General features: G+C 48.4%; 1 protein-coding gene across 1 annotated transcript; it reads right to left on the bottom strand.

The window, feature by feature from the left end:
* Positions 1-12,474: 12,474 nt before the first annotated feature.
* Positions 12,475-20,338, bottom strand: LOC139250093 (myb-like protein D). Its single transcript, XM_070872669.1, has 2 exons — positions 20,239-20,338; positions 12,475-14,192 (listed from the first exon to the last, which is right to left on the bottom strand). The coding sequence occupies exons 1-2, from the start codon at positions 20,336-20,338 to the stop codon at positions 12,475-12,477; spliced, it is 1,818 nt and encodes a 605-aa protein (XP_070728770.1).
* Positions 20,339-26,195: the final 5,857 nt, after the last annotated feature.

The following is a 26,195-nucleotide window of genomic DNA, read 5'->3' as shown; positions in this document are numbered from 1 at the left end:
AAGTTGTTGAGGCCAGTTCGTTAGATATATTCAAACGGGAGTTAGATATGGCCCTTATGGCCAAAGGGATCAAGGGGTATGAAGAGAAAGCAGGAAAGGGGTACTGAGGTGAATGATCAGCCATGATCTTATTGAATGGTGATGCAGGCTCTAAGGGCCGAATGGCCTGCTCCTGCACCTAATTTCTATGTTTCTATATTTCTATGTAATAACAACTTTTATTTATATAGCACCTTTAACATAGTAAAACTTCCCAAGGCGCTTCACAACAGTGTTACAGACAAACAGATAAATTTGACACCGAGCCACAGAAAATATTACGGCAAATGATCAGAAGCTTGTTTAAAGAGGTAGGTTTTAACGAGCATCTTAAAGCAGGAAAGAGAGGTCGGGAGGTTTAGGGAGGGAGTTCCAGAGCTTAGGGCCCAGGCAGCTGAAGGCACGTCCACCGATGGTTGAGCAGTTATAATGAGGGATGTTCAAGAGGCCCGAATTTGAGGAGCACAGACATCTTGTGGGGTTGTGAGGCTAAAAAAGATTACAGAGATAGGGAGGGGCAAGTCCATGGAGTGATTTGTAAACAAGGATGAGGATTTTGAAAGCGAGGCATTGTTTAACTGGGAGCCAATGTAGGTAATTTAGTAAGCAAGAATTTCTCCTTATAAAGGGCATCTCAGGAGCCAGAGAAATTGTCTATGGCAGGAAATAGCATATTTAGTGTGAGGTCTCCGGGAAATGTTACCAGTCCTGAGTCCTTTAATGTGCAAGAGCTGTGAACATGACCCCCTGCTTCCTCTGTGTCATGTATGTACTTTTGGGATCACTAGCCACTAGATGGCGTCACTGTTGGAGGCCATTGGGCTGCACGCATGTGTGTGCAGCCCAAGTATAAAAGGCCAGCCATTTTGTATATTAGTCACTTTGGGCCTTAATAAAGCAGAGCTGAGGTCATACCTCTTGGAGTTAAACAGTGCTCAGTCTAACAGTTATTGCATACACAACACTATGGGTTCGGTATGTCAACTCACTGAGCAAGGCAGGTTTGAAAGCCTTTGACCAACCAACAGAAAGAGGACATTTGAACTGAATATATTTATCTGAAGCAACAGGGAATCAAAGAGGTTTGAAAATCCACAGTTCTGATTACATTTAAAAACAGATTAACTGGTCCTTCATCTCATTATTGGGCTCCTGCTAAGTGAATGAGAAAGAAAGAAAGACTTGCATTTATATAGCGCCTTTCACGACCACCGGACGTCCCAAAGCGCTTTACAGCCAATGAAGTACTTTTTGACGTGTAGTCACTGTTGTAATGTAGGAAACGCGGCAGCCAATTTGCACACAGCAAGCTCCCACAAACAGCAATGTGATAATGACCAATAATCTGTTTTACTGATGTTGATTGAGGGATAAAGATTGGCCAAGACACCGGGGACAACTCCTCTGCTTTTCTTCAAAATAATACCGTAGGATCTTTTACGTCCACTTGAGAGAGCAGACGTGGCCTCGGTTTAACGTCTCATTCAAAAGACGGCACCTCCAACAAAGCAGTGCTCCCTCAGCACTGCAGTGTCAGCCCTTGATTTTGTGCTCGAGTCTCTGAGGTGGGACTTGAACCCACGACTCTGCTGGCTGAGAGGCGAGAGTGCTACAACTGGAACACAGCTGGCAGAAGAGAGCTGCCACGTGTGTCTACACCACAACAGTCACTCCATGTCAAAGTGATTCATTGTTCTTCTAACTTCCCTGAGAGATGTGGTAAGGTTCGATATCAAAGCAAGGCATTCTCTCTAAATTCCTGCTCAACCATTGCTCATCAGTAAAGTTATTTCCACACATTTTCCGTACCATAAAAATCCTTTACCTGAAGCACGGCCTTTTGGGTTATTGCCAATGTTCCCCCTAATCTTTGGGGGGACGAGGGGATGCGTAGTCCCTTTAATGGGCTCGCAGCCCATTTAACATTTTGTGAATGCGCGAAACCTCCCATTTGAAAAGCTGTTCCTGGCCTGCATGGGACCTCCAATCAGCAGGAAGGTTGGTTATTGCTACTGCACGAGAGCACACAGAAAGCACGCGCAGGCAGCGGAAGGAGCGTGCGGCAAACCAGACTCCCCACCCACCCTTTCCCTCAACCACTGTCTGTCCCACCTGTGACAGAGACTGTAATTCCCGTATTGGACTGTCCAGTCACCTGAGAACTCACTTCAGGAGTGGAAGCAAGTCTTCCTCGATTTCGAGGGACTGCCTATGATGATGATCAGTGAGCTGTATCAGATCAGGAATTCTGTCACATTTGGAGATATCTACACATGCACCACGTTAACTGGAATTGGATATATACTTGAAATGGAGAGGGTTGCAGGGCTCTGGGGAAAGAGCGGGGGAGTGGGATCAATGGGATTGCTCTTTCAAAGAGCCGGCACAGGCAGCATGGGCCGAATGGCCCCCTTCTGTGCCGTATCATTGAATGTTTCTATGATTTACGCTCTGATTAACTTCGGTCTGCCTTCATGATGGTTAATAAAAGCATTTTATTTTTTGAAATATGGTTGAGGAGGGCTGGACTCTGTAAAAAGGCAATTGCTTTTGGCGAACATCTTAAACAGCAATGGTGATCAGGCTACAAAAATAACCCTTTTGTCCTGGATTGGCTGATGCTCCAGTGCAGTGCTGAGGGAGTGCTGCACTGTCAGAGGCCGAGGCCCCGTCTGCCCTCTCAGGTGGGCATAAAACATCCACATGGCACTATTTGGAAGAAGAGCAGGGGAGTTATCCCCGGTGTTCCAGACAATATTTATCTCTCAGTCAACATAATTTAAAACAAATGCAGATCATCTGGTCATTATCACGTTGCTGTTTGTGGGAGCTTGCTGTGCGCAAGTTGGCCGCGGCGTTTCCCACATTACAACAGTGACGACACTCCGAAAGTACTTCATTGGCTGCACAGCGCTTTGAAACGTCCGGTGGTCGTGAAAGGCGCTATATAAATGCAAGTCTTTCTTGTTATTAGTCCAGGCTGGCTGCCCAGTGCAACACCATGTCAGCAGGCCCTTCTGACAGGGGCGGGTGGGGGGGCTCATGCTCTGGACAGACAAGGCCTCGTGCTTGCAGCGAACATTCAGACACTGAGCGCTTGGATATTAATAAATATATCAGTCGTTTTATGGTATGTTTTTTTCCTCCTCAAGGAGCTGGGAGCTGCAAGGTGTGCCCGGCTGGGTTTTACTGCGATGCCTCTGGTGGACCCATAACTCATTACAGCCGTTACATTTGCCCAGCTGGATTCTACTGCCCTCCAGGGACAACCGCTGTGCATCAGTTCCCGTGTCCTCCAGGCACCTTCAGCAACCGTACAGGTCGAGTAAATCTAAGACTTGGTCCCTGAATACTCTCTCTCTCTCTCTCTCTCTCTCTCTCCTGCACAGATCTACCTTCACTGTAGTTGCCCCCTGCTGTCCCAGGCGATGCATTCTGGGGAGACATATGGAAAGCGGGCAGGGAAGTGGAGTTGAACCTTTGGAATTCTCTACCCCAGAGAGCTGTGGAGGCTGAGTCATTGAATATATTCGAGGTGGAGAGAGACGAATTTTTGAACTACAGGGAAGTCGAGGGTTATGGGGAACAGTCAGGGAGGTGGAGTTGAGGTCAGGATCAGATCAGCCATGATCTTATTGAATGGCGGAGCAGGCTCGAGGGGCCGAATGGCCGTCTCCTGCTCCTATTTCTTATGTTCTTATATCCGAGGGTTTACGACCACAAGGCAAAGTCTGAGCAAATCCAGTTCATTGTACCGCAAGTGAAAAGCTTCCGGCCCAGGCATCTATCCACCTGCTGAGTGCTTTTTTTCTTTATTCTCTCTCCTCACATACTGTCTCCCTCCCCTTCAAATCTGCCGTCATCAACCCTTCATAAGAACATAAGAAATAGGAGCAGGAGTCGGCCACTTGGCCCCTCGAGCCTGCTCCGCCATTCAATAAGATCATGGCTGATCTGATCCTGGCCTCAACTCCACTTCCCCGCCCACTCCCCATAACCCTTTACTCCATTATCGTTCAGAAATCTGTCTATCTCCACCTTAAATATTTTCAGTGACCCAGCCTCCACCGCTCTCTGGGGTAGAGAATTCCAAAGATTCACCACCCTCTGAGAGAAGGAATTCCTCCTCATCTCCATCTTAAATGTGCGACCCCTTATTCTGAGACTGTGCCCTCTAGTTCTAGGTTCACCCACGAGGGGAAACATCCTCTCTGCATCCTTTCAGTTTTCCTCAATAAACCCACTCTTAACCGCTCTGTCCTTGTCAACGACTGCACGCCTCCGACCTCACTTTCCTCTCCAAAGTGCGAGAACCGGCTGTTGCCCTCCCAAATCCATCCCCTTCTTTCCCACAACTCCGTGTGTGTACCTCTCCAGTCAGGTTTCCGCCCCTGCCACAGCACTGGAACTGTGACGTCCTACGCGATGTACCTGTGGTGAACTAAGCCTTCTCGTCCTTCTCAACCTGACCACACTACCCTCCTCCAGCGCGTCTCCTCCATCGTCCAGCTGGGTGGGACTGCCATCGCCTGGTTCCATTCTTATCTATCCAGTCTTAGACAGGGAATTACCTGCAACAGCTTCTCCTTCAGCTCTCGCACCAACACCCCTGGTGTCCTTCAAGTGCCTACCCTTGGCCGGCTCCAATTTCCCATCTACCTGCTGCCCCCTCGGTAACATCGTCTGAAAACATAGTGTCAAGTTCCGAATGTACGCTAACGACACCCAGTTCTATTTCGCCACCATCGCTCTCAAACCCTCCTGCATGTGCATTTGTTCATGGGTTCTTTGATTATGATCCACCCAGCAAGCCCATCTCATCCAGACATGGTGCAGCCTTCATCCACTGTAATATATTTGCTTCATAAGAACATAAGAAATAGGAGCAGGAGTCGGCCATTTGGCCCCTTGAGCCTGCTCCGCCATTCAATAAGATCATGGGCTGATCTGATCATGGACTCAGCTCCACTTTCCTCCCCGTTCCCCATAACCCTTTACTCCCTTATCGTTCAAAAATCTGTCTATCTCCGCCTTACATACATTCAATGACCCAGTCTCCACAGCTCTCTGGGGCAGAGAATTCCATAGATTTACAACCCTCTGAGAGAAGAAATTCCTCCTCATCTCAGTTTTAAATGAGCAGCCCCTTATTCTGAGACTATGTCCCCTCGTTTTAGTTTCCCCTATGAGTGGAAATATCCTCTCTGCATCCACCTTGTTGAGCCCCCTCGTTATCTTATATGTTTCGATAAGGGTTCATGGTTTTTTGCTTAAGAATTAATCGCAACACATTGCTATTAAGAACTAGTTAGTTTATTAGCAAAGGTTTAACAATCACACTGGACATTACCAGTTCATCCACCAGGCTCACAGAAACCCTCATCACATTTAAAAAATACCTGGATGTGTACTTGAAGTGTCGTAACCTACAGGGCTATGGACCAAGAGCTGGAAAGTGGGATTAGGCTGGATAGCTCTTTGTCGGCCGGCACGGACACAATGGACCGAAATGGTCTCCATCCGTGCTGTAAATTTCTATGTTTCTAAGGAGGTGCTGTAGGACTCTCCTTTGATGGTCTGGCTAATGTATTTACATAAAATTCTTTTGTGCACTAATTGAATGTAGATGAACTAATTGGATTGCAATAGTGTACATTGTATGAGAAGAGGTTAACCAGTGCGCTAATTGTAGGGATTAAACACCCATTGTGCCTTCAGACTAATTTGACAGGCCTTTTGCTCATTATCCTGTGCAATACAGGCCTTCAGGCCTTTTCTGGCTGTCTGCAGTGTCTCGCTGGTTTTGCCTGTGATGAATCCGGACTCGTCTATCCAAAGAGAACCTGCTTAGCTGGACACTTCTGTATTTCTGGAGCAAACCATGTTACACCACGTATGGGTAAGGAGCACCCTGCTGTTTATGGGTTACCTGTGACAGGATTTGTTTTGGCTTATGACCGCGTTATACTACGGTTAGAAGAAAGAGCAACTTGCATTTATATAGCGCCTTTCATGCCCACCGGGCATCCCAAAGCGCTTTACAGCCAATGAAGTACTTTTGGAGTGTAGTTTCGCTGCTGTAATGTGGGAAACGCGACAGCAAGCTCCCACAAACAGCAATGTGATCATGACCAGAAAATCTGTTTTAATGATGTTGATTGAGGGATAAATATTGGCCAGGACACCAGGGATAACTCCCCTGCTCTTCTTCGAAATAGTGCCATGGGATCTTTTACATCCACCTGAAAGAGCAGACGGGGCCTCGGTTTAACGTCTCATCCGAAAGACAACGCCTCCGACAGTGCAGCACTCCCTCAGCACTGGGAGCGTCAGCCTAGATTATGTACTCAAGTGGGCAGCACCCTCGCCTCTGGGTCAGAAGGTTGTGGGTTCAAGTCCCACTCCAGAGACTTGAGCACATAAATCTAAGCTGACACTCCAGTGCAGTGCTGAGGGAGTGCTGCGCTGTTGGGGGTGCCGTCTTTCGGATGAGATGTTAAAGCGAGGCCCCATCTGCTCTCCCAGGTGCACGTAAAAGATCCCATGGCACTATTTTGAAGATGAGCAGCGGTGTCACGGCCAATATTTATCCCACAATCAACATCGCCAAAACAGATTATCCGGTCATTATCACATTGCTGTTTGTGGGAGCTTGCTGTGCGCAAATTGGCTGCCGCGTTTCCTACATTACAACAGTGACTACACTCCAAAAGTAATTCATTGGCTGTAAAGCGCTTTGAGACATGCTGTGGTTGTGAAAAGCGCTATATAAATGCAAGTCTTTCTTTCTTTTTCTTTTACTTGCATAACTTTTGACTTGTTTGACCTGTGTTGGAAAGATCTGCTGTCGATGTCAGGACAAGCTCATATGTGATCGCAATGCCTGCAGCCTTTGCGTACCAGGTATGATTTAGATGAATGACTGCATTATTGCAGTGAGCTAGTAATGAAGTTCTAATATTTGAGATGAGCATATCACAATAATTTAAGCTAGGAGCAGAATGGTTCTCAGGAACGACTACTCCTCTACACCCACCTTTTGTTTCTTTGCTGTGATTATTTGCATCCATCTGCGCATGCTCCCATATGGGGGCGGGGCCTAAATACCATCTCGCCCCCACCAGAACCGCAAATGAGCACCGACGTTGCGTTGTGCATGAGCACCGGAGGGCCCTCGTCTGTCCACCGTTAGCGACCTGAGGGGCAGGCCTGAGCAGTAGGCCGCAGCCTGGGCGGGGTGAGTCTGGGTGTGCGGACCAGACTCAGACCCTGCAGCCGCGGAAGGAAGGTGAGGGCGGGGGCGGGGGCTTCAAGACAAAGTTTCGTCCTGTTTGTGCTACACGTGTTTCGGGAGAAGGTCATTTATTCACTCTCGCCTTCCACCCTATTCTTTCCTCCCCCTTTCCCTGCCCCTACATTTGCTTAAAACCTGTTGCATCTCTAACTTTTGCCAATTGTGATGTAAGGTCATCGACCTGAAACATAGAAACATAGAAAATAGGTGCAGGAGTAGGCCATTCGGCCCTTCGAGCCTGCACCGCCATTCAATGAGTTCATGGCTGAACATGCAACTTCAGTACCCCCATTCCTGCTTTCTTGCCATACCCCTTGATCCCCCTAGTAGTAAGGACTACATCTAACTCCTTTTTGAATATATTTAGTGAATTGGCCTCAACTACTTTCTGTGGTAGAGAATTCCACAGGTTCACCATTCTCTGGGTGAAGAAGTTTCTCCTCATCTCGGTCCTAAATGGCTTGTCCCTTATCCTTAGACTATGTCCCCTGGCTCTGGACTTCCCCAACATTGGGAACATTCTTCCTGCATCCAACCTGTCTAAACCCGTCAGAATTTTAAACGTTTCTATGAGGTCCCCTCTCATTCTTCTGAACTCCAGTGAATACAAGCCCAGTTGATCCAGTCTTTCTTGATATGTTTCTCTGTTTCTCTCTCCACAGATGCTGCCTGACCCGCTGAATATATCTCAGCATTTTATGTTGTTATTTCAGATTTCCAGCTTCCTCAGTGTTTTGCTTTCGAACGATCGGAGAGGCTCAGTTACAACGGGAAAACGGGAAATACTCTTATTCAGCGATTCGCTTCTCCGTTCTCTTGCAGGGAGCAATGCAGACATTTGTCCAACCGGTCATTACTGCCCAGAAGGAACAGTGAGGCCGATTCCTTGCCCAACGGGGACATTCAGTCCGCGCAATGGGCAGGGCTCGGTGTCGGGCTGCTGGAACTGTACGCCTGGAATGTACTGCAACAATACAGGTAAGGCCATTGAAATGGAAGGGGGAAATGAGCTCGGGTACTGGGAATCAGGTACAGAAGCAGAGAATTCTCCAGCATCTGTAAAGGGGAGCGGACAGGTTAACATTCTGAGTGTAGATCCAGCGGTGGCTTTCTATGGAGCGCTTTGTAAACATGTCAGTAGATAAAGAAAGATAGCCTTGCATTTATATGGCGCCTTGCACAGCCTCAGGATGCCTCAAAGTATTTTACAGCAAATGAAGAACTGTGTGATCTCCCGGGCGAGTTTCCATCGCTCAAAGGGGTCGGAGAAGAATTTTCCAGAGTAATCTTTCCCACATTACACTCCAAAAAGTACTTCATTGGCTGTAAAGCGCTTTGAGACGTCCGGTGGTCATGAAAGGCGCTATATAAATCCAATTATTTCTTTCTTTCTGAAGCCCAAGATGTTGACTCTTGTTGCTGTTCTGAAGGACACAGTAAGGTGCAATTCCCTTTGTTCATTAATGTTGGTACAGGATCCACTATGAGGCTAACATTCGTGGTTAAAGGAAGGTATACCCAAGCCTCCACTGGGCTAATCACCAGTGCAAACTGGTTCCTCTTTGGGAGGGACAGACTGGGTGGCTGCACAAGAAAGCTGAGTCACATGAGTTTAGACTCCAAAGCGCATCAGGGGTGAAAGCTGAACTGTAAACCCGGAGTTGCTTGCACTGGTCCAGTTCAGCTTTATTTCTGTCCACCTGAACACAGCCTGATCGGGACCACTTCAGCATTTTGTTGTACCTGTGTTTGTTTTTGTGTGCGCGCAGGGTCATTTTAAAGGGCAATTATGAATAGAAAAGTTCACCAAGAGGGGAAAATCCGTGCGCTCAGTTTATTACAAAAATGGCACTTTTTTTCATTTCACACTCACGGGTGTGAGAAACTTAGCTCAGGAAATAACATGTCAAAAGAGTTACAGCTGGTTAGACAGGAAACGTGTAAAGCGCTTTACAGCCAATGAAGTACTTTTGGAGTGTAGTCACTGTTGTAATGTAGGAAACGCAGCAGCCAATTTGCACGCAGCAAGCTCCCACAAACAGCAATGTGATAACGACCAGATAATCTGTTTTTGTGTAATGTTGATTGAGGGACAAATATTGCTACAGGATCTTTCGCGTCCACTTGAGAGAGCAGACGGGGCCTCGGTTTAACATCTAATCCAAAAGACAGCACCTCCAACAGTGCAGCGCTCCCTCAGTACTGAGCTGGGAGTGTCAGCCTAGATTTTTGTGCTCAAGTCCCTGGAGTGGGACTTGAACCCACAACCTTCTGACCCAGAGGCGAGAGTGCTACCCACTGAGCCACAGCTGGCACTACAACCCATAAGAATAATAGGAGCCTTTGCAGTTGCTCAGGATTGTGACCTTGTGTGTCTCCAATTATCGCTGAGAAATTACAAATACTATCAATAAATTATAAAGGAAAACATCCCACTGAAGTTGCGGTGGAATCTCAGAATGATCTGCTGTGTAAGAACACTAAACGATGCTTTCTCATGAACAGGACTCAGCAATGAAACTGGACCTTGCCGTGCTGGTCACTTCTGTCCTGGGGCTTCGGAGAAAGCGGAAGACCAGGCCTGCCCCGCTGGACACTATTGCATGCTGGGAAGTGCGAACCCTGCACCCTGCCCTGTGGGGACATTCTCTAATTTCACAGGTATCGCCCGCGGCAACAGCCAACACATTTAAACTTCCGCGTGATTGGTGTTGCAAATACTTTAGCACAAGGTCTGACCAGGAACTTGGGTGGATTTGAATTGTCGATTTACTTTGGTTATTGCCCGTAGCTTAACTCACACCATCCCATTCACCTGCCACACATGTGGTCGCTGACTATCAATGCACCAATTTTAAATTCTCATCCTTGTTTTCAAATCCCTCTGTGGCCTTGCCTGTCCCTATCTCTGTAACCTCCTCCAGCCCTACAACCCTCCAAGATCTCTGCATACCTCCAATTCTGGCCTCTTGTGCAACCCCCACTCACCCCCCCCCCTCCTTTTGCTCCGCTATTGATGGCACTGTCTTCCGCGGTCCAGACCCTAAACTCTAGAATTTCCTCCTTGCGTCTCTTCACCATTCTCTCTCTCTCTCCTTTAAGTTTTTACTTAAAACCTACCTTTCTGACCAAGCATTAAACAACAACAACGTGTATTTATATAGCGCCTTTAACGAATTGAAGCATCCCAAGGCGTTTCACAGGAGTATTATGCCATAACAATTTGACACCAAGCAACATAAGTAGAAATTAGCGCAGGTGACCAAAAGCTTGGTCAAAGAGGTATGTTTTAAGGAGAGTCTTGAAGGAGGAAGGAGAGGTGGAGAGGCGGAGAGGTTCAGGCAAGGAGTTCCAGAGCTTGGGGCCCAGGCAACAGAAGGCACGGCCACTGATGGTTGAGCGATTATAATCAGGGATGCTCAAGAGGGCAGAATTAGAGGAGCGCAGACATCTCGGGGGGTTGTGGGGCTGGAGGAGATTACAAAGATCGGGAGGGGCGAGGCCATGGAAGGATTTGAAAATAAGGATGAGAATTTTGAAATTGAGGCGTTGTTTAACCGGAAGCCAATGTAGGTCAGCGAGCGCAGGGGTTGATGGGTGAGCGGGACTTGGTGCGAGTTAGGACACGATCCGAGTTTTGGATCACCTCTAGTTTACGTAGGGTAGAATGTGGGATGCCAGCCAGGAGTGCGTTGGAATAGTCAAGTCTAGAGGTAACAAAGGCATGGATGAGGGTTTCAGCAGCAGATGAGCTGAGGCAAGGGCGGAGACGGGCGATGTTACGGAGGTGGAAATAGGCGGTCTTAGTTATGCTGCAGATATGTGGTCGAAAGTTCATATCGGGGTCAAATATGACACCAAGGTTACGAACAGTCTGGTTCAGCCTCAGACAGAAGTTGGGGAGAGGGATGGAGTCAGTGGCTAGGGAATGGAGTTTGTGGCGGGGACCGAAAACAATGGCTTTGGTCTTCCCAATATTCAATTGGAGAACATTTCTGCTGAACCAGAACTAGATGTTGGACAAGCGTCTGACAATTTAGAGACCGTGGAGGGGTCGGGAGAAGCGGTGGTGAGGTCGAGCGAGGTGTCGTCAGCGTACATGCGGAAACGGATGCTGTATTTTCAGATGATGTCACCTATCCTAATGTCTCCTTTTGGGTCAATATTTATCTGATTATGCTCCTGTGAAGGGACTTGGGGACGTTTAATCACATTAAAGGTACTATAAAAATGAAAGTTGTTGTTGTTGTTAAAGGGTCGTAGTTAGTTCTACCACTTAGATCAGCTCAGAAGCCCAGCTTTCCTGCTGTCGGTCAATTGGTGGTCAGGTTTAGCTCTCCCCAGCAACAGGTTGGTGACACTCAGCTCTACACCTCTCTCATTTACCTTCCAATGAGATCTGGGATTCAATTTTTGAAAAACAAACCAAATGAACTCAAAGTCAGTGTTGAAGCAACCTTTCTTTATCAAAAGCTACGTAATAGTAAACTTCAGGTGCAAATTTCTCTATTTAACAAAAGTTTAATCCTCTGCTCAGTTCTGTTTCGGCTCAACCTAATCACCGCAATCAGATTAGTACTCTCTCAGGCTTCCAGTCCGGGTTTGTGCTGAATAAGGCCCTTCAGCCCATTTGGCCTCATTCTTCTGGGATGCAAAACCCTGCTCTCTTCCCATTGCAGCTTTTATTTTTTAACATCTGCCTAAACGTACAGACAAAGGCCTCGGTTTAGCATCTCATCCAATAAACGGCACCTCTGACAATGCAGCACCTCCTCAGTGCTGCACTGGAGTGTCAATCCTGGACGGTCGACCCCCTGACTCACAGGTGGGAGGCCTACCAACCGAGCAAAGGTAAACCTCTTAACTTCGATTCTGGGGAAAAGAGGGAATACAATCTATTTGAGCAGAGATATTGTTTTAACATTCAATAGATTACTTTGTGTATAAAATAAAGAGAGATTTTTATTTTTATATGCAGGTTTGAGGGAAGTTTCAGAGTGTATTCCGTGTCCTCGGGGAAGGTACTGCGCGGAGAGAAGTCTGATGGCCCCTACAGGACTGTGTCAAGCAGGTAAAAGGACACTCTCCGCTGACTGATAATTCAGCGGGCTCGAATCAAAATGTGATTGTGGGATAGATTTTCAACTTGCGCTGCGTTGGGAGAGATTGCGTTGGGAGAGGTTGCGTTGGGAGAGGTTGCGTTGAGAGAGGTTGCGGTTGCGTTGGGAGAGGTTGCGTTGGGAGAGGTTGCGTTGAGAGAGGTTGCGGTTGCATTGGGAGAGGTTGCGTTGGGAGAGGTTGCGGTTGCGTTGGGAGAGGTTGCGTTGGGAGAGGTTGCGTTGGGGTTGGGAGAGGTTGCGGTTGCGTTGAGAGAGGTTGCGGTTGCGTTGGGAGAGGTTGCGTTGGGAGAGGTTGCGTTGGGAGAGGTTGCGTTGGGGTTGGGAGAGGTTGCGGTTGCGTTGGGAGAGGTTGCGTTGGGAGAGGTTGCGTTGGGAGAGGTTGCGTTGGGAGAGGTTGCATTGGGAGAGGTTGCGGTTGCGTTGGGAGAGGTTGCGTTGGGAGAGGTTGCGTTGAGAGAGGTTGCGGTTGCGTTGGGAGAGATTGCGTTGGGAGAGGTTGCGTTGAGAGAGGTTGCGGTTGTGTTGGGAGAGGTTGCGTTGGGAGAGGTTGCGTTGGGAGAGGTTGCGTTGAGAGAGGTTGCGGTTGCGTTGGGAGAGGTTGCGTTGGGAGAGGTTGCGTTGAGAGAGGTTGCGGTTGCGTTGGGAGAGATTGCGTTGGGAGAGGTTGCGTTGAGAGAGGTTGCGGTTGCGTTGGGAGAGGTTGCGTTGGGAGAGGTTGCGTTGAGAGAGGTTGCGGTTGCGTTGGGAGAGGTTGCGTTGGGAGAGGTTGCGTTGAGAGAGGTTGCGGTTGCGTTGGGAGAGGTTGCGGTTGCGTTGGGAGAGGTTGCGTTGGGAGAGATTGCGTTGAGAGAGGTTGCGGTTGCGTTGGGAGAGATTGCATTGGGAGAGGTTGCGTTGAGAGAGGTTGCGGTTGCGTTTGGAGAGGTTGCGTTTGGAGAGGTTGCATTGGGAGAGGTTGCGTTGGGAGAGGTTGCGTTGGGAGAGGTTGCGTTGGGGTTGGGAGAGGTTGCGGTTGCGTTGGGAGAGGTTGCGTTGAGAGAGGTTGCGGTTGCGTTGGGAGAGGTTGCGTTGAGAGAGGTTGCGTTGAGAGAGGTTGCGTTGAGAGAGGTTGCGTTGAGAGAGGTTGCGGTTGTGTTGGGAGAGGTTGCGGTTGCGTTGGGAGAGGTTGCGTTGGGAGAGGTTGCGTTGAGAGAGGTTGCGTTGAGAGAGGTTGCGTTGAGAGAGGTTGCGTTGAGAGAGGTTGCGGTTGCGTTGGGAGAGGTTGCGGTTGCGTTGGGAGGGGTTGCGTTGGGAGAGGTTGCGTTGGGAGAGGTTGCGTTGGGAGAGGTTGCGTTGAGAGAGGTTGCGGTTGCGTTGGGAGAGGTTGCGTTGGGAGAGGTTGCGTTGGGAGAGGTTGCGTTGAGAGAGGTTGCGGTTGTGTTGGGAGAGGTTGCGTTGAGAGAGGTTGCGGTTGCGTTGGGAGAGGTTGCGTTGGGAGAGGTTGCGTTGAGAGAGGTTGCGTTGGGAGAGGTTGCGGTTGCGTTGGGAGAGGTTGCGTTGGGAGAGGTTGCGTTGAGAGAGGTTGCGTTGGGAGAGGTTGCGGTTGCGTTGGGAGAGGTTGCGGTTGCGTTGGGAGAGGTTGCGTTGGGAGAGGTTGCGTTGGGAGAGGTTGCGTTGGGAGAGGTTGCGTTGGGGTTGGGAGAGGTTGCGGTTGCATTGGAGAGGGAGCGGTTGCGTTGGGAGAGGTGAGAGAGGTCGCGCTGTATTGGAGAACCCAATTTTAATTTCGATTGAAATCACGTTTTATGCACGGGTGGCAGGTGGAAGCTCTACCCCTTTGTTTGTAAGCCTCTGAACCAGGGCAACAGCACAGCATTGCCCCTTACAGCACCGGCACAAAGTGCCAAAGAGTGCAACAGAGGACCTCAGTGTGATTCTCCCACTCAACCAGCTCCTGGTCAGCACTGCACGGGGAGCTGTCAATCAAAGGGAATTTGCAACCCTCAGCAGATCTCTTTTACATGGCCCCCTACCTACCAGCATAGGCAGAGATGAGAGTAGGTCAGTTAACATGGTCTGTATAGGAGCCAGATAATCATCATCATAGACAGTCCCTCGGAATCGAGGAAGACTTGCTTCCACTCTTAAAATGAGTTATTTGGTGGCTGAACATTCCAATACGAGAACCACAGTCCCTGTCACAGGTGGGGCAGATAGTCGTTGAGGGAAGGGGTGGGTGGGACTGGTTTGCCGCACGCTCTTTCCGCTGCCTGCGCTTGATTTCTGCATGCTCTCGGCGTTGAGACTCGAGGTGCTCAGCGCCCTCCCGGATGCACTTCCTCCACTTAGGGCGGCCTTTGGCCAAGGACTCCCAGGTGTCAGTGGGGATGTTGCACCTTATCAGGGAGCCATATAAGGGGGTCACATGATTGGGGATAAAGACCCTGAGGGTACATTCCCTTCTGTTAAGGGTAAAAATAGATGCAGTGATTTACCTGATGTGTGAATTCTAGACGATAGAAAACCTCTAATGAAATAACCAGTTATTATTTCAGCCCCTTTTTTCTTGCAAATTAATCCGCTGCTAATTGTAAATGTCTGCTTGAATTGCAGGTTATTTCTGTCCCGTTGGGTCGATCACCGCCACTGCACAGCGCTGCTGGAGCGGTACGGCCTGCGCGGAGCAGAGTGGCGAGCCACAGGCCTGTCTGGCTGGCACCCACACCGACACCAACGGAGCTTCCGAGTGCAGCATCTGCCCACCAGGTGCCAATACCTCACCCGCCTGCTCATCACAGGGAGAGGGCATTGGGTGTTCAAAACTGAGACAGTAACACTTGGCGCAGGCCTGTATTGCAGGCAATGCCCGCTGTTGGGCATCGGCAAGGAAAATAGTGGCGATACCTCTGGAGGGAATATAGTGGGTGTACCTTGGGGTAAAATAGCAGAGATATATACCTCTTGGGGGCAATGTAGTGGAGGTACCTCTCGGGGAATTGTAGTGGGGGTACCTTGGGGTAAAATAGTGGTGGGGCTTCCTCGGGGGGGGGAGGGTTAAACATACAGATGAACATAGGAACAATGATGGACGGGTAAAGACCCTCTGGCCCATCGAGCCTGTCCCACACAATTGCGATACCTGGTCTATCACCATACATACACTCCCCACCCCAACCAAAACCATGTGATCTCCTGGGAGAGGTGAAAAAACAGATTAAAAAATCCAGGCCAATTAGGGGGGAAAAAAATCTTGGAAATTCCTCTCCGACACATCTAGGCGATCGAAGCTAATCACTCGGGCCCTGAACTCCCTGCAGTCAGGTAGAGTGGAGGTACCTATTTAGACCATTTCCCCACAGAGAATATTTGAACAGTAGTCTTAAAGGGACAGGCCAGGTTAAATGTAGCACCATCTCAGCAACCAGACATCGTGGGGCTAATCTTTGTCATCAGCGCTTGGGCAATAAACCAGGGGAGCAGAACACCTGGTCGCTGTAAAATCCGCCCAGTTTGCATTTCCAAGACGGCCAATCCGCAACGCCAGTGTTGCACCCTGGCGGCAGATTGGGAATCTAACCCCACAACGTTTCAACCAGAGGCCAGCCGGTCTATTGAGAAGAATGATCAGTGATGCTGGTTTCCTTTTGCAGGTTACTTCTGCGTCCCGGAAGATGGGAGGGGCTCGACCAAAAGGCCCTGCCCAAAGGGGTGGTTTTGCCCAAGTGGGACAGGGGATGCCAGGCAGCCGTGCCCAGTCGGAACCTACAGCAGGCTCAATGGGCTTTCCTCAGCCACCCAGTGTACACCTTGCCCTGGAGCGAGATACTGCCAGGTACCCACAGACTAGAAGCACCAAACATTGTAGCACTTTAGGTTAACAAATACCAATGTATTTTTTAAATTTCATAATTCATTTGAATATATCGCAGTGATGAGCTGCAATGTTGGACCTATTGTGATTATAAGAACATAAGAAATAGGAGCAGAAGTAGGCCATATGGCCCCTCGAACCTGCTCCGTCATTTAATACAATCATGGACTCAGGTCCACTTCCCCGCCCGCTCCCCATAACCCCTTTAAGAAACTGTCTATTTCTATCTTAAATTTATTCAATGACCCAGCTTCCACAGCTCTCTGAGGCAGAGAATTCTACAGATTTACAACCCTCTGAGAGAAGAAATTTCTCCTCATCTCAGTTTTAAATGGGCGGCCCCTTATTCTAAGATTATGCCCTCTAGTTCTAGTCTCCCCCATCAGTGGAAACATCCTCTCTGCGTCCACCTTGTCAAGCCTGTACCCAAAAAGATCCAGTTTGCCTCTAACGAGAGGTGTTCTTTTATTTGTGGGCGTTGTTGGCAAGGCCGGCATTTATTGCCCATCCCTAATTGCCCTTGAGAATGAGGTGGTGAGCCGCCTTCTTGAACCGCTGCAGTCCGTGTGGTGAAGGTGCTCCCTGTTATATATGTACACTATAGATATACTCTCTGTGTAGTCACTGTATAGCTGCATAAGATGGGGACTTGTTTACCAGAGATACCATCAACAAGGGTCACACTGTATACACTATTCTGGCACCACCAGGGGTCACCTGTACACCACAGGTAACCAGGTATAAAAGGGAGTCTACCATGTGGTATCCTCACTCTGGAGTTATATTAAATAGACTAAGGTCACTACAGTTCAAGTGCAATACTTTGCCTCGTAGAGTCATTATCAGAGCATCTAAAGACATAACACTCCCAAAGTGCTGTTAGGGAGGGAGTTCCAGGATTTTGACCCAGCGACGATGAAGGAACGACGATAGATTTTCAGGTCAGTATGGTGTGTGACTTGGAGGAGAACGTGGAGGTGGTGGTGTTCCCATGCACCTGCTGCCCTTCTCCTTCTAGGTGGGAGAGGTCGTGGTTTTGGGAGGTGCTGTTGAAGAAGCCTTGGCGAGTTGCTGCAGTGCATCTTGTAGATGGTGCAAACTGCAGCCAGTGAACTTACTGGAGCGAGCTCAAGACTATGAGGTAGATTTCCAACCTCTGAGTGTAAATTTAATGTGGAATGTCCACCCCTTTATTCCATTGAAATTGATGTTCATTTTACAGCCAGTCGGCCAGTTGAAGATACAATTATTTGAACCTGGTCAGCTGCCCCAAAGCTGAGTGTATGCATTCTGTCTCAGTCTCTCTTGAAACATATACAATTTTTACAGGGCTTGACAGAGTAAATGCAGGGAGGATGTTTCCCCCGGGCTGGGGTGTCTAGAACCAGGGGTCACAGTCTCAGGATAAGGGGTCGGCTATTTAGGACTGAGATGGGGAGAAGTTTCTTCACTCAGAGGGTGGTGAATCTTTGGAATTCTCTACCCCAGAGGGCTGCCAAGACAGAGGTCGATAGATTTTTGGATATTAAGGGAATCAAGGGCTATGGGGACAGTGCAGGAAAGTGGAGCTGAGGTAGAAGGTCAGCCATGATCTTATTGTATGGCGGAGCGGGCTCGAGGGGCCGGATGTCTTACTCCTGCTCCTATTGCTTATGTTCTTGTGTGTGACGTACTTCTGAGATGGGTGTGCCCACAGCCATTCCATCTCATGTGTGTTTGGGCACTTGATGTGTTCTCCAGAATCGGGAATGTTAACCACTCTGGTCCGAAATGAGCACATCTGGCAAACCTACGCTCTTTTCTGTGAGGAGCATGTGATTTATTGTCATACACTTTTGGTATATATTTGTCCTAGAGCAGATTTAGTTCTGGAATTTTGTTGCCTATGGGAAGAAAATCACTGGGGTGCCTGTATCTTTCTATTCTTACATCAAGTTGATGGAAACCTGAACCGAATTCTGTCATCCCAAAATTCAGCCGAAAAATTCTCTCACGTTTTTATAACACGGGGCCCGATACTGGTGGCCTTACTGCCGACTGTTGCCGAGTTTTGCCTCCCGTTTGGAGACCTAAGTAGTGGGTAAAATGATGGAATCAATTATTAAGGATGTCATAGCAGTGCATCTGGAAAATGGTGACATGATAGGTCCAAGTCAGCATGGATTTGTGAAAGGGAGATCATGCTTGACAAATCTTCTAGAATTTTTTGAGGATGTTTCCAGTAAAGTGGACAAAGGAGAACCAGTTGATGTGGTATATTTGGACTTTCAGAAGGCTTTCGACAAGGTCCCACACAAGAGATTAATGTGCAAAGTTAAAGCACATGGGATTGGGGGTAGTGTGCTGACGTGGATTGAGAACTGGTTGTCAGACAGGAAGCAAAGAGTAGGAGTAAACGGGTACTTTTCAGAATGGCAGGCAGTGACTAGTGGGGTGCCGCAAGGTTCTGTGCTGGGGCCCCAGCTGTTTACATTGTACATTAATGATTTAGACGAGGGGATTAAATGCAGTATCTCCAAATTTGAGGATGACACTAAGTTGGGTGGCAGTGTGAGCTGCGAGGAGGATGCTATTAGGCTGCGGAGTGACTTGGATAGGTTAGGTGAGTGGGCAAATGCATGGCAGATGAAGTATAATGTGGATAAATGTGAGGTTATCCACTTTGGTGGTAAAAACAGAGAGACAGACTATTATCTGAATGGTGACCGATTAGGAAAAGGGAAGGTGCAACGAGACCTGGGTGTCATGGTACATCAGTCATTGAAGGTTAACATGCAGGTACAGCAGGCGGTTAAGAAAGCAAATGGCATGTTGGCCTTCATAGCGAGGGGATTTGAATACAGGGGCAGGGAGGTGTTGCTACAGTTGTACAGGGCCTTGGTGAGGCCACACCTGGAGTATTGTGTACAGTTTTGGTCTCCTAACTTGAGGAAGGACATTTTTGCTATTGAGGGAGTGCAGCGAAGATTCATCAGACTGATTCCCGGGATGGTGGGACTGACCTATCAAGAAAGACTGGATCAACTGGGCTTGTATTCACTGGAGTTCAGAAGAATGAGAGGGGACCTCATAGAAACGTTTAAAATTCTGACGGGTTTAGACAGGTTAGATGCAGGAAGAATGTTCCCAATGTTGGGGAAGTCCAGAACCAGGGGTCACAGTCTGAGGATAAGGGGTAAGCCATTTAGGACCGAGATGAGGAGAAACTTCTTCACCCAGAGAGTGGCGAACCTGTGGAATTCTCTACCACAGAAAGTAGTTGAGGCCAATTCACTAAATATATTCAAAAGGGAGTTAGATGAAGTCCTTACTACTCGGGGGATCAAGGGTTATGGCGAGAAAGCAGGAAGGGGGTACTGAAGTTTCATGTTCAGCCATGAACTCATTGAATGGCGGTGCAGGCTAGAAGGGCTGAATGGCCTGCTCCTGCACCTATTTTCTATGTTTCTATGTTTCCTCTCTCACCCAGTTTCCACTTGGGCTGTAACGGGCGGGGGGGGCGAGGTGGGGGAGAGTACCGTTGGGAACCGTCCGCTGACGTCCTCTGGCAGTCAAGTAGCGCGAGTGGCCTCCCGCCCGCCGAGGTGCCAGATTGGTGCGAGCGGGAGTCGATGCCAGCAGAGGGAAGGACCACTGCATGGAGGCTGTTCTTACCCCGACGGTAGGTACGAAGAACGGGAAAAAAAGGTTAGTGAACATCTTTTAAAATTTTCACAGCGACTTACCTGGATGGGGGTCCCCTGAAGGTGTTCCGTTGGGTTTTTTTTTGTAATGATTTTCACTTTCAGCTCATCCCCCCCCCCCCCCCCCATCCCCTCCCTGGGCTTGACTCCATCCTCGGCGGCACTTGGGCGACAAGAGCCTTTGCCGCCAAGATTGAGAGCTCCCGCCCGCTGCCGCCCAGATTTGCGGCATAAGCCAGGCGGTACTGCCACCTTTTTTAGAGGAATCTTCCTGGCAAAGTACCGCCCGGTCTCTTGGCAGCCGTCGACTGTACTCTTGGTGGCACTTGGGCGGGCCTTGGCCGTCATCCATTTCAGGCCCCTGGTCTCAATTATCAGCTCCAACACCGATCCACGTCTTTGTTGCCACAGTTCCTGACCATCCCAATTTTTCACAGGGTGATGATCTCACTGTGCCTGGATGGTAAATCCCTAACCGAGCTTACCTTCTCTCTCTTTTTTGTGTCCTGCGTAGGATGTTGGTCAGACAGCTCCCAGTGGGCTCTGTGCTCCTGGGTATTACTGTGAATCTGGGGCCTCCTCGCCCACTCCATCATCCCCTTGCTCACCATCAAATTCTTCAACTTCAGGAATTGGAGGAATCTGTCCACCTGGCCATTTCTGTCCCGCAGGAAGTACGCGTCCCAAAAGTACGTCGATCGGTTATGTACAATTCCATCTTATTTATTAAGTGTTTCGTTTCTATTGAAACGTTAATTTGCAACTCCACCTGATCTCTTGTTCCTTTTGCTCACACAGCTTGTCCCCCAGGCACCTACAATAATCGAACAGGCCAGAGCATTTGTCAGACTTGTCCAGAGGGATATGACTGTCCGGCTAACACCACCAGTTTCCTGGACTTTCCGTGTCCCGAGGGGCATTTCTGCCCAGGTGGCCGCAGATTTGACAGGTCAGTGCGTAGCAATCCGTAGTCGCCAATGAACCAAACCTTTGCACTGTGCACTCACAGGTTTGTAGAGCTGTTGAACATCCTAGACAGGGTGTCCCTGGAGATGGGGCGTGCGGTGTCCACCGGTACGCTTGCGGCCTTCCACGAGAGGTGGGCGCCGAAGGGACTGGAGTGCATCATCACCCCCGGCAACCAAATTTTAATTTGAACCATGATTGTTAAAAGTTAATTTGTTTAAATTGTAAGTTTTAGTGCCCCTTTAATAAGGGGGCATTTGATTTACATTTGTTTTTACAGGTGCAACAAAATAGTTGTAGAGCTGTTGAGTTGGGAATGGCTTAGCCAGTCATGTGATGTTCACAAGACTCAATAAAACCCCAGTCAGTTGGATTCAGGGATCCACGATGAGGCAGGTGGTTGTGAGCCTGGTGGATGAACTGATGATGTGTCGTGTGATTGTTAAACCTTTGCTGATAAACCAACTAGTTCTTAACAGCAAAGTGTTGCTATGAATTCTTAAGCAAAGAACCCATGAAGCAAATACGTTACACCCTTCACTGAAATTCAAGGTATGAACCGAAATGGGTGATTTAAAAACGAGAGAAAGCCTTTCATTGCTAGAGGAGCGCTGTAGTGTAAGTAAGAAGATAAACAGAAAAGCAATCAGCAATTAATGGATTATTTCCCACCACTTTTAAAGAGGCTTTATTGTGAGGGAGGGCAGTGGTACGGACCGGACAATTGCCCAATCATTTCCCCCCCCGGTACCACCATCCATAAATCCCGCTATGATCTACTTACGCTGTTATAATCACGTTGCATTGGCAAAAATGTTTTTAGTAAGGATAGTGTCACTCTAATTCAGTTTAATGTTTTTTTCTCTTGCTCCCATCTGTGGCGTTGATCTTGTTTAAGATGCGGGTAGGAAAGGCTGATTGCCTTCCCTGGGGCTTTGGCACTTGAGTGGCTCTGTGTAAAACACTCGCTGTGAATTGCGAGGACCTGTCAACCCTGCTGTCATGAGATGTCCCACCCAACAGTTCGTCTCAAAAGTTTATTTCAAGCATTAGAATCAAGAGTGCTGACGGATTCTTTTAGTTCTCGGAATCAGCTCAAAGGCCTAGGGTTATTGTCGTTGGAGAAACAGATGCTATGAGGATATATTTAGCGTTGATAAACAGACGCTTAGGAGAGCATTTATCCTGGAGAATATCTATCCTGCCGGCAACCTCACCAACACAGATTATCCGGGTCATTATCACATTGCTGTGTGTGGGAGCTTGCTGTGCGCAAATTGGCTGCCGCGTTTCCCACAGTACAACAGTGACTACACTCCAAAAGTACTTCATTGGCTGTAAAGCGCTTTGGGAAGTCCTGAGGTTATGAAAGGTGCAATGGAAATGCAAGTCTTTCTGTCTTTTCCTTTATATGACTGAGCTTCTTTTCAAATGATGAAAGGGAGCAGCCCCTGTCCGGTTAGATGGGGTATTTGGGATGGGTAGAGGAGGGCGAACCTGGTGGATCACGTATAAAATATATCGGCAAAGTAGTTAGGTCAGATGTTACCACTGGAACAGATTGCCAAAGTGTGTGGTGAGGATGGAATCCCTGCAGCCCTTCAGAGGGGAGCTGGACAAGATCTTGAGAGAGGAGGATGTTGCCAGTGTTGGTGGGTACCTTGCAGCATAGCTGGGAACAGTAAGATTCACGGTGATCTCCTGGAACTTCCTCGATTGCATTTGAGATTTGGAGAGGAATTTCCCGTTTATCCCTTATTGGCCTCAGTTTACTTTTTCTCTTGCTGTACGACTACGGAAATGGATTGATGGCGGGTGTAATGTACGACCGGGGTGGTGGTGGGTTGATTGTGAGTGTAATTGTTATGTATTGATGCTTGGGGTCACTAGACACCAGGGGGCGCCACTGTCGGAGGTCATTGGGCTGTACACTCGTGTGCGCGGGCCCTGGTATATAAGAGTGAGTACCATGTCGTGTGTGCACTTTGGGCGCGAATAAAGTTGAACCAGGTTTGTACCTGAGTGAGTTTACAGTAACAAGTCTTTCGAGTCATTATATACATTACATTTGGCGACGAGGTAACGTAAGAAGCTGCGCATGCACAATGGGCACCATTGGAATTCTGGAGAGATTTGTGGATGGCGAGGGTTGGGCGGATTTTATCGACCGCCTGGATCAGTATTTCGTGGTCAACAAAATGGAGGAAGCTGGTAACGCATTTAGGCGCAGGGCAGTTCTCCTCACCCTTTGTGGTCCAAAAATTTATGGCCTCATCTTGGGCTCAATTTTGGCCATGACTTGCTCCAATTTTTTTGGAGTAAGTTGGTTTTTCTGGCGTAAGTTAAAAAAACACCACTTTCCCCAATCGACTTGCTCCAGAGTAAGTCAGTTCAGTACAATTTTTTTTTTGTTGAGTTTTTGTTTTCAAAAGGGGGCGTTCCCAGCCATTTACGCCCGTTTTGGCCATTTATGCCACTTTGGCCAGCTAAAACTTACTCCAAATCGACTTCGGTCAGAGTATGTGGCCAGCTCTGAAAAACATTGCGGGCAGTTAAGAAATCGGCGCAGGTTAGTACATTTAAAGCACCAAGATTTACAAAGCACTAAACAAAGCACAAAAAGTAATAAGCAATCAATAAATAATAAATAAAAAATAAAAGTCCTACCTTTATGCCAGAAACAAGTTTTTTTTTTAAAGTTCCAACCACTTGGGTTTTATTCAAAATAAACAATTTGGAATACTATATACCACAGGGCTGCCCTTCTCAAGGACAGTAGATGTTAGCTCATCAAGACAGTTGGTCCTTTTTATTTTTTGCCTTCAACCTTCCCAGTTCCTTTCTTGTTGTGCTTCTTGGCAAACCGCATGTTCCTCAGAAAATTGGAATCAACTCCTTTCAGGGGCTCAAATCGCCAGAAACAAGTTGCTCGCGGGCCGGTGCGGGAGATCATTCAGCCAAGGATAGGGGAGGCGAACATGGGGGCATCTCTTCGGTCAGGGATAGGGGCGACGTGCATCGGGTCCTGCTGACAGCTTGCAGGACGCGCTGGGAGGGCGAGGAGCATGCGTGCAGACTCCACTGCGCACGCGGACAGCTGCCGGCAATGTTTTCGCTGCAGGGCTGTAGCTCCCCCCCCCCCCCCCCCCCCACTTCACCATGGACGCCGTGCCAGAACCCGGGACACTCGGTAGAGGGACCAGGATACTCTAAGTTTTTTGGCGCCATTTTGAGCGCACAAAGTCGCCGCATCTCAGCTGAGTGCGCCGAAAAAAGGGGTTGGGGAAAATCTAGCCCAGAGAATCTTCTCTCGCCTGCATGTCCACCGGACAAAGAGTACGGGGATTTGTGCGCTCTGGTGCGTGAACATTTCAAGCCAAAAGAGGGGATCAGCATCTCTTGCTATCGCTTCTACACACATGTTCGTGCTGAGGGCCAGGATGTGTCAGGATCCGTCACTGACCTAAGACGTCTGGCTGAGCCGTGTAAGTTCGGAAACGCGTTGGAAGACATGTTGCGAGCTTTCTTCGTGATAGGCATCGACCATGATGTGATCCTTCGGAAATTATTGGCTGTAAAAACGCTGGATTTGAGCAAGGTTATCGCGACTGCCCAAGCATGCATGGCGACTGATGATAATTTAAGGCAGATATCATCAAAGAGTTGGAGCTCCACGGCAAGTACTGTAAACAAGATTGTGTCGTCGTCTGGCAGAGCTGCTTATGGCAGGGCCTACTCGACTGCTTATGTGAAACCTGTAGCTGCTCAAAGTCCGCCAAACTGGTACGAATCCGATTTCACCCTGTTGGCATTGTGGGGGCAATCATCGGCCTCATCAGTGTCGGTTTAAACAGTACATCTGTAAAGACTGTTCGAAGGTGGGGCATCTTCAGCGAATGTGCCCACAACTGAGCAAGCGTGCTGCTGCCCATCACATTGATGATGATGACCAGTCCAGTGCTGTCCCGGATGTGCAACCCAAGATACCCGAGGAGGAAGTCTACAGCCTGTATTCGTTCCTGACAAAGAACCAACCGATAATCATTAATGTGAAGCTGAATGGCGTGCCTGTATCAATGGAGCTGGACACGGGTGCGAGTCAGTCGATAATGAGCCAAAGGACATTCAATAAGCTGTGGGACACAAAGGCTGTGAAGCCTAAGCTGAGTCCAGTCAATGCCAAGTTGCATACTTACATAAGGAACTCATACCGGTGATTGGCAGTGCAGTAGTCAAGGTGTCGTATGATGGTGTGGTTCACGACTTACCATTATGGATTGTCCCAGGCAACGGTCTAATGCTGTTCGGCAGGAATTGGCTCGAGAAAATCAAGTGGAACTGAAATGATATCAAAGCATTGTCCTCGGTCGATGACACTTTGTGTGCTCAAGTGCTGAAGAAGTTTCCTTCTTTGTTTGAACCGGGCATTGGCAATTTTACTGGAGCCAAGGTGCAGATTCACCTGGATTCTGATGCAAGACCTGTCTATCATAAAGCTCGGTCTGTTCCGTACATGATGAGGGAGAAGGTTGAAATTGAGCTTGACAGACTCCAACGTGAAGGGGTCATATCACCGGTCGAATTTAATGAATGGGCCAGTCCTATCGTTTCTGTGTTAAAGAGTGATGGCACTGTCAGGATCTGTGGAGACTACAAGGTTACGATTAACCGATTTTCGAAACAGAATCAGTATCCGCTACCGAAGGCTGATGACCTGTTCACCATGCTAGCTGGTGGAAAGTCGTTCATTAAACTGGATCTGACGTCAACCTATATGACACAGGAGCTTGTCGACACTTCAAAGAAACTCGCCTGCATCATCACCCATAAAGGACTGTTTGTCTATAACAGGTGTCCTTTTGGAATCCGTTCGGCTGCAGCCATATTTCAGAGGAGTATGGAGAGTTTACTGAAGTCCGTTCCTAGAACCGTTTTGTTTCAAGATGACATTCTGGTCACAGGTCGCGACACTGCTGAACATCTGAATAATCTTGAAAAAGTCCTACATTGTCTGGACAAAGTGGGACTTAGGCTAAAACGTTCGAAATGCGTCTTCATGGCACCTGAAGTTGAATTCCTGGGGAGGAAGATCACTGCTGATGGCATCAGGCTCACTGATTCGAAAACCAAGATCATCAAAAATGCACCCAGGCCTTAGAATGTGACGGAGCTGCATTCATTCCTTGGGCTACTCAACTACTTCGGTAATTTCTTACCCAGATTGAGCACTTGATTGGTGCCAC

This window comes from Pristiophorus japonicus, unplaced genomic scaffold (genome assembly GCF_044704955.1).
Source record: "Pristiophorus japonicus isolate sPriJap1 unplaced genomic scaffold, sPriJap1.hap1 HAP1_SCAFFOLD_348, whole genome shotgun sequence".
In the NCBI taxonomy this organism is placed as follows: Eukaryota; Metazoa; Chordata; class Chondrichthyes; family Pristiophoridae; genus Pristiophorus; species Pristiophorus japonicus.
This window is presented reverse-complemented; position numbering and strand designations above follow the sequence as displayed.